The following is an 8,100-nucleotide window of genomic DNA, read 5'->3' as shown; positions in this document are numbered from 1 at the left end:
ATATATATATATATATATTCAATATTACTCAGCCATAAAAAAAAAGAACGAAACAATGCCATTTGCAGCAACCTGGATGGACCTAGGGATTATCATACTCAGTGAAGTCAGACAGAGAAAGACAAATACCACATGATATCACTCATGTGTGGAATCTTTTTTTAAAAAAAGATAACAAATGAACTTATTTACAAAAACAGATTTACAGATATTGAAAACAAACCTATGGTTACAAAAGGGGAAAGGTGGAGGCGGAGGGATAAATCAGGAGCTTGGGATAAACACCCACACACTACCATGTATAAGATAGATAACCAACAAGGACCTACCGTATAGCTCAGGGAACTCTACTCAATCCTCTATGATAACCTATATGAGAAAAGAATCTAAAAATGAATGAATATATGCATATGTATAACTGAATCACTTCGCTCTACCCCTGAAAATAATACATTATAAAACTGTACTCCAGTAAAATTTAAATTTTTTAAAAATGTATCATCTTAACCCATCTATACATTTTTAAGTGTATTAAAAGAATATTCTCATTGTTTTGCAACCATCACCATCATCTATCTCCAGAATTCTTTGTGCCTTCAGAACTGAAACTCTGTAACCGTTAAACAATAACTCCCCATTCCCTCTCTGCTCAGTGCCTAATGATCTTTAGTATACTTTTTGTCTCTATGAAAACATGAAAAGGACATACAGCTCAGTGATGGGAAGTTCCACACCAGAGAGCCTACACTTCTGCCTCTCTCCCTCCCTCCACTTTGGACTCTGTCAGGACAGAGGTTATATCTGTTCACCCAGCTCTGGACTCAATATTTCTGGTCTGGCTTCATAAATATTCACTAATTAATGAATATATTATCTTAGTTCTCTTCATAACCAAGCCTGTGAAGTATTTATTATTATCAAGATCAGGAAACAAAAGCCCAGAGTTAAGAAAATTGCCCGTGATTACACGATTAGTGAGGTGGTATTGAGATAGAATCAGCATCGTCCGATGTGGAAGATCGTGCTTTTTTTCTCACTCTTCAGCCTCTTTTCAAACTGGCAGCCCCTGAGAGAGACCCATTCCCCACATGTATTGAAAATCGTTTTAGTAGGCTCCTCTTGAAACATCAGAACATCTGGCCATCCCATAAGGTAGCACCTGTATTGCATCAAGGGCCTTGTAATTGACCTCCCAGCTTCTACCCAGGCGACACTACAGTCGGCTCTCAACACAGCAGCAGAGTGATTCTTTCAATACAGAAAGCAGATCCTCTCACTCAGCTCAGAGTTCCTTGGTGGCTCCCCATCTCACTGAGTAAGATCTCAAGACCTTTGTATTAGTTTCCTGTTGCTGCTGTAAGGATGCCGAAAAGGGTCTGCGGAGGCTAAAGTCAAGGTGTCAACAGGGCTGCTCTCTGGAGGCTCTAGATGAGAATCTGTTTTCTTGCTGCTGGGAGACCACCCACATTCTTTGGCTTGTGGCCACATCACTCCAGCCTCTGCTTCCTAACTCCCTCTTAGAAGGATCCTCTCCGTTACACTGAATCCACCTGAATCATCCAGGATAACCTTCCTATCTCAGCATCCTTAGTCACATCTGCGGAGTCCCTTTTGCTGTGTAAGGTAACATAGCTGCAGGCTCCTGGGATTAGGAGGTGGTTTTCACTGGGGGAGAGGCGGGGGAGGCATTTGCCCACCACACCCTTCAGTGATCTGTAAGGCCCTGTATGATCTGCAGCACCCTCCCCCTCCCCCCATGGCCTTTCTGGTCCCCTTCCTCTCTCTGTTCCTTACTGTGCTCTTGTCATTAGGACTTTTGCACTGGCTGTTTCCCTAACCCAGAAAGCTCTTAACCCAGGTCACCACATGGCATGCTCCCTCGCTTATTCCAGGTATTTGTTTTAGAGATCCCTTTCTCCCTGACGCCTGCCTATTTAAAAGTACAACCCATTCTCCACCTCCGGCGTTCCTAACACCCCTCACCCAGCTCCGTTCTCTCTCAGGTCTCACTTTCCAACACACTATGTGCTTCACTATTTGTTCTTCTCGTCTGTCCCCCACCTGCAAAATGTCAGCTCCACGAGGGCAGGGATTTCTGCCTGTTCTATTTACCAGTGTACCCCAAGTGCTTCAACAGTGCCTGGCACAGAGTGGAACAAGCGAGGAGCCAATGAAAGAGCAAAGTGGGGAAATCCAGGGTGGGCGCCAGGCTTTATGAGCGCGGGCAGGCTGGCATGAGAAGGGGGACCGACACTCATGCCGATGGCCAGCGCACATCAGTGCTTGTCACCTGCCAGGCACGGATTAAGCATTTTATGTATAGGAGCTCATTCAATCCTCACAAACACCCTCTGAGATTAATGCTGTGATCACCATACCCGTCTTTATAGACAGAAGCTGGGGAACAAGGAGGTTAAGTAATCAGCCGGGTTGCAAACCTAAGCCTCCCAGCCTCAGAGCCCTCATCTTCACCACTGCTGAGGTGACGTCATTAGAACCACACAGGCGCATCCCTGTTTCTTATTTCTCTGAGACACTTTCCCGTAATCTCTTCGTGCCAGGAACCTGGGCTGTTTTCCTAGTGACAGAGACCTGCCTCTAGGGCAAAGGATGGAGTTAAAGAGAGAGGAAGAGAGGGTGTGTGTGTGTGTGTGTGTGTGTGTGTGTGCGCGCGCGCGCGCGCGCATGCGCACACACGCGTGCATGCATGTTTGTGCATTACGCAGTCAGCTGCCAGGGTCCGTCTTCAGGTTTTGTCATTTTAAGCACCAGGAAAAGCCCATCTACCTAACAGTGTACTCTGTCGTGCTGTTTCTTCAACTTAGCGCTAAGCCCCATGAAAGCCTGCAGTCTCTGCCCACCTCCGTCCCCTCAACTGGCGCAGGAAGCCTTGCTACTCACATCCCCCGGCCACAAACCCGGTCACCGGTTTTACCAAATGGGAGCAAAAAAAGGCCATGAACCATTGGCATACTTGAGTAAATTAGCACGAGAGGCTGAGGGGAAAGGATGCACGGGAGAGGAGATGGGGGACTTGGGAGACAGACACCACCCCGCTCACTGTTTGCTACCAGGTCGGCTCCGCCAGACTGGAAGGGATGAATTTACTCTGTCAGAAACACCTGAATTGTTTTTGACGTGAGGAAGGACTCGAGGAGCTGGCTGGAGACCGAAATCAAGTAAACTCTCTTTCCATAGACAAGCAGGCTGGCAAGCCAGAAATCTGTCCTGGTTGTGGGCAGTTTGTGGCCTTTTCTGAACCCTCTGCCCTCGTACTTTCTCTTGCACCAGGCCCAGCGGGAAGCTGAGCTGGGAAAGGGGACGCAAGCTCATTTGTTACTCAGTTATTCCAAGTCAGGCGCATGCCTGGCTCTAAATGATTATTTCATCCTCACAGCAGTGCTGATTGGTAAAAGAGGAGTGTTACCTCCATTTTACAGATGGGGAACCTGTGACTACAGTGTCGCCAGGGTCACAGGAGGGTGGCAGGCAGGACCTGAACCCGGTGCCAGCTGCCTCTGAGTCACTGTGTTTGCCGTGCTCTGTTATACCAGCAGGTTTCTCGTTTACTTCTGTAGATACCGAGGGTGTCTTTTACAAGTTTTCAGTCCAAAAATGTTCTAGTAGGTTTGTGAATATTTTTGAAGGGGTCCTGGACAAGGGCAAGTGGATCAATCAGGATTCTTCAGAGAAACAGAACCATAGGATGGTTAGATGGCTGGATAGTGATTGTAAGGAATTGTGATGACTGGTGAGTTCGAAATCCATAGAGCATGTCAGTAGGCTGGAAACTCAGGCAGGATCTCTATGTGACAGTTTGGGGGCAGAATCCCTTCTTTCCCAGTTAAGCTCAGTTTTTGCTCTTAAGGCCTTCAACTGATTGGAGGAGGCCCACCCACATTATCAAGGGTAAGGGCCTTTACTTAAAGTCAGCTGATTCTAAATGTTAATCACATCCACAAGATACCTTCACAGCAACATCTAGACCTGCGTCTAAGGCAAGATGGGGGTATTATAGAAGCCTCTTCTTGGAATAGAAGATAATTCCCCCTCTCATGGTCCCTGTACATAGGGGCAGCTCTGAGCTATGCTTCCCCGTGTGAAGCCCTGGCCGGGACCGACTGTTTAACCAACCAGCTGGGCGCCACAGCCCAGCCTGACACATACAACTAAGCATCAGGAACAGCAGCCATCATGTAGTCAGCACCTAGTGTGTGCCAGGCACTGCGCCAGCACTTCTGCATATGCACCGTGTGCTTTTTCTCATCAAAATATTTAACCCATGCATGAACTCGGAGACTCAGAAGGGTTCAAGTGACTTGCCCAAGAGGAGTGGTGGAGTCAGCTAGAAACCACGTTTGCCTGGTTACTACTGTACCGGACTGCCTTCCAAAATCTCCAGTTTGAATACTCTAGATGAACCAGTCTCAGAGAGATGAATGACGGGACCCAGAACCACTCAGCTGGTCAGAGCTGGCTCCAGACGCAGGTTTCTTGCCTCCCAGGCCAGCCTTCCCACCTCTCCATCCTGCCCTCCCCTGCTGCTGGAAGATTCTGCACTGGAAACACTCCATCCCCTGCTAGACTCGCTTCCCAGGTAGAGCATGGCCACAGACCATGCAACTCCAGGTGGTCAGCAGGCCCAGCCAAGGTAGTATGTGCCAGCAGGACACAGTGCAGGAAAGCCCAGGCTGCCATTACCATCTCAAGGAACAGATGTGCTCAGAGTTGGTGCCCTGAAACCACTTTGTTGCTGAAATAACTTCATAATGAGACCCATTCAGGACATCAGTATCAAAGCCTCCTTGAACTGAGGCTGAAACGGACTTATCTAGCGACAAATCCATCTCCATGGCATTTTGTGTTTTAGCGAGATTAAAGGGAATTTGCAGAAAACACTTGAGAGTCTGATGCTCTCTGTGCAGAGGGAAATAAGGTTTTCTAGGACTCAATTTTGTAGGGCATGCTGCTGACCGGGTCTGCTTACTCTGGGCCTTGCAATATATTGGCGGTTTTGTTGCAAGCAACAGAAACCAGTGCTAGGCACTTAATTAAACTGAAAAGAAATCAAAGTGGGGGAAATGTTGAATGGTTTACCTTATGGAATCAAAGTAGGATTTGGAAAACCAATACTTGAGACCATAATTAACCCTGGGCAGCTCCGGGCGCCTCTGCAGTAGGAGTTCAGAAACCTCTGAGTGTTGCCTGATGTTAGTGCAAGTCAGCTCTGTGATCTCCAGTCTCTGCATCTGTTCAGATTTCCAAGAGTGAGAAACTAATTTGCTCAGCCCAAGTGTCTACCCCTGAACACCCGGCCCTAGCCAGGTCTTCACATGTGTCAGCATAGCTCAGAGCTGCCCCTATGTACGGGGACCATGAGAGGGGGAATTATCTTCTATTCCAAGAAGTGACTTCTGTAATAACCTTGACTGTAATAGTAATTTGGGGTTTATATAGATAGAGACGTCCCTGTTCATAGATCTCTATATCTATTGTGTATGTGTGTACACTTCACCATTCCCTTGATAGTTCAGCCCTCCTAGCCTCCCACTCCATTTCCATAGCAGTCATGTCTTCAAATAATTAGCTGCAAATGTAATCTAGAGCCCCAATTTAGAGATACTTGCCCTTGGGCTTTAAGCATCCTGAGACATTTCGGATGAAAATGTAAGCACCAGGTGGGAAGAGACTTTGGATGTTTTGTTCTGTATTTCCAAGTGCCAAGCACAGTGCCTGGCACATAGTAGGTGCTCAGTGATTGTTGAATGAATAGCAGCCACCCATCAGTGCTGGGACATCTTCCGTCCTCCCTCCAGGGGCTTCGCCATCTTGATCCAAGGGTATTCTTTAGACCCATATGTCCCATCCCTAACACCCATATCTGTAAATAAGGTACGTACCTCTCCTGGGGGAAAGGTAATGAGCTCCAGCTCTGCCCATGTCCAATGTAGGGTTGATATGAAAGAGAATGCCTGACCATCAGTGAGGAAACTTCGGGTGTTTGTATGAAGTCATTGCTTAGAGAAGACAGAGGAATGCAGGCCAGATCAGGGTGACTCAGACCTCTGGTCCTCCAACCAGCTACATATAGCTCACCCAGATTCTATCTTGGTGTCATCGTTTATAAATCTCCCCTGAAATAGTGACATGAGGGCCATATATTATTTGGTATATAGTTAACTTAAGCATAATTATAAAGAGTGAACTGCAACTGATATTTGGAGGATTCCCACGTCAATTTCCAGTCCATCTCAACCACCACCTTTGCACTGGGAGCTGGTGAGACCCCTTAACCAAGAGTGGTTTCCGAGACCTGTCCTTATCCTGACCTGGTCTGGGTTCCCTCTCATTTGTCGCTTCCAAACCCTGCTGCCGGTCTTCCTGGATGGCCGCTCTGTTCTTGTCCCACGCTGGCCAGGGCTAACGTGTTACTTCCACGTAGGGTGACTGCTCTTTGCAGACCAGCCCCAGTCCCTGCGTATGCACAGGCTCAGAGTCCTGTTGAGTGAAAGTGACTTCAAGCAGTAAGCAGTTGTATTGCTCTGGAGGGCTGCTGCTTCCGGTATTTTTGCAAAATGCCTTCAACGCCTCGCATTACCCCAAGGAAGACTGCTTTCTCTGTCTCAGAGATAACGGGCAGACAGCCCAGGCTGGCCTGAGACCTGAGGGTCAGTGGTCCGAGCAGGAAGCCCGCATGAAGTGTCAAAGCCACAGCCAAAGAGATGCTGGAAGGTGAAGCCAGGGAATAGGACAGCACTGCAGTGTAATAGGGACCCTTTGTCACTTCCAGCCTGCCATGTGCCAGGTGTACCCAACAGTACTAGTATTTCTGTTACCTTGTCCGGTCCCCACAGCAGCTCAGGGGCGAGTTATTATTGCCCCATCTTAGGGAGGAACCTGAGGTCATGAGAAGCTAAGTCCCTTGTACAATATGGCAAGACTCCTAAAGTGGCAGAGCCAGGATTCAAATCCTGTCTGTGTTCATTACAAGCCTCGTGCACTGTGACCTTTCTGGGCCTTTCTCTCTTTCAAAGGTTGTGGCCACAGAGCTGGGCCATGGCAGATAAATCCATAAGGCAGGACGTGGGTCTCAGAGGAGCAGAAGAGGCCAGGCTCAAAGGCCGGGAGTGAATGAGAGGGTGAGGGATAGCAGAGCTCCGGCACATTGGCTGCTGGCTGCGTGGGGTGTGTCTGGCCATTTTGAAGGCTCAGGATCTGAAGGAGGGAAAGGATGGAAGAGTCACAGAGACGGGACCCACAAATGCCCAAGTTGGTGATCACCTCATTAGCTTTATGTCCAACTCTCCCGTGGCCAGTGGTGCGCTGGGAACGTGTGGCCGACCCAGCGGACCCAGAAAGTGGGCAGATCTCCAAACCCTGTGCGTACCGTACACTTGGCTTTTGCACTCGGCTCTGACAGGGGCACACACTATGAAAGTGAGGGAGGGCCCCCAGCCTCTCTGTTCACTCTCCAGGAAGACTCCGCTCTCTGGTCCAGAGACAGCAGGGCTCCCGAGTGGCGTTGGACCAGCTGCCTGGCCTCCCCGGGCCTCAGATCGCCCCTCTTTAACCCGAGAGGCCGACCCCTCCCTGTGCCAACCACCTCCACTCCGTCCCGTGGGGAAGGCCTCTGCCTGGCATCACAGGGACCCTGTCTCTCTTCCTGCCCACTCTCCAGGAAGTCTGTCATCCAGCTCGACCTTGCCAACACCAAGAAGGTGACGATAGTCCCTGCGTTCGAGACGCTGCGCTACCGGCTCTCCTTCCCCAAGTCGAAGGCAGAGTTGCTGTCGATGCTGGACATGGGGACCCTCTTCACGTTCAGGTGAGTGGCCCTCACTGCTGCCTCCTGGGGGAGGGGGAGCCTGAAGCCCTTCTCGCTCCTGGGAACCCAGGCGCCAGAGCTGCTGGCCCAGACAGTTGTCATGGCATTAGACCATTTTAAGGCCAAAAAAAAGCACCGCTGGCCCCAAACTGTGTGCTTGGGTGTTGTTTTCTCTTCCCACGTGCCATGCGCTTTTTGTACACGTGTGATCGACCTGTGTGTCCACATGCAAGGACAGGAACGCTGGGCAGGAAAGTCAGCTTATTTCTTTCCCT

At 49.2% G+C, this 8,100-nt stretch overlaps 1 protein-coding gene across 1 annotated transcript in view; it reads left to right on the top strand.

The window, feature by feature from the left end:
- The window catches only part of LARGE1 (LARGE xylosyl- and glucuronyltransferase 1), a 443,593-nt gene that overhangs the window by 428,274 nt on the left and 7,219 nt on the right, over positions 1 to 8,100 (top strand). The window contains exon 13 of the mRNA XM_007449439.1: positions 7,679 to 7,825. Coding sequence (XP_007449501.1) covers positions 7,679 to 7,825 — 147 coding nt within the window. The remainder of the gene's footprint in view (positions 1 to 7,678; positions 7,826 to 8,100) is intronic.

The sequence above is a fragment of the Lipotes vexillifer genome, unplaced genomic scaffold (assembly GCF_000442215.2).
Source record: "Lipotes vexillifer unplaced genomic scaffold, Lipotes_vexillifer_v1.1 scaffold374, whole genome shotgun sequence".
Lineage (NCBI taxonomy): Eukaryota > Metazoa > Chordata > Mammalia > Artiodactyla > Lipotidae > Lipotes > Lipotes vexillifer.
The sequence above is the reverse complement of the archived record's forward strand: the minus strand, read 5'-3'. Positions and strand labels throughout refer to the sequence as shown.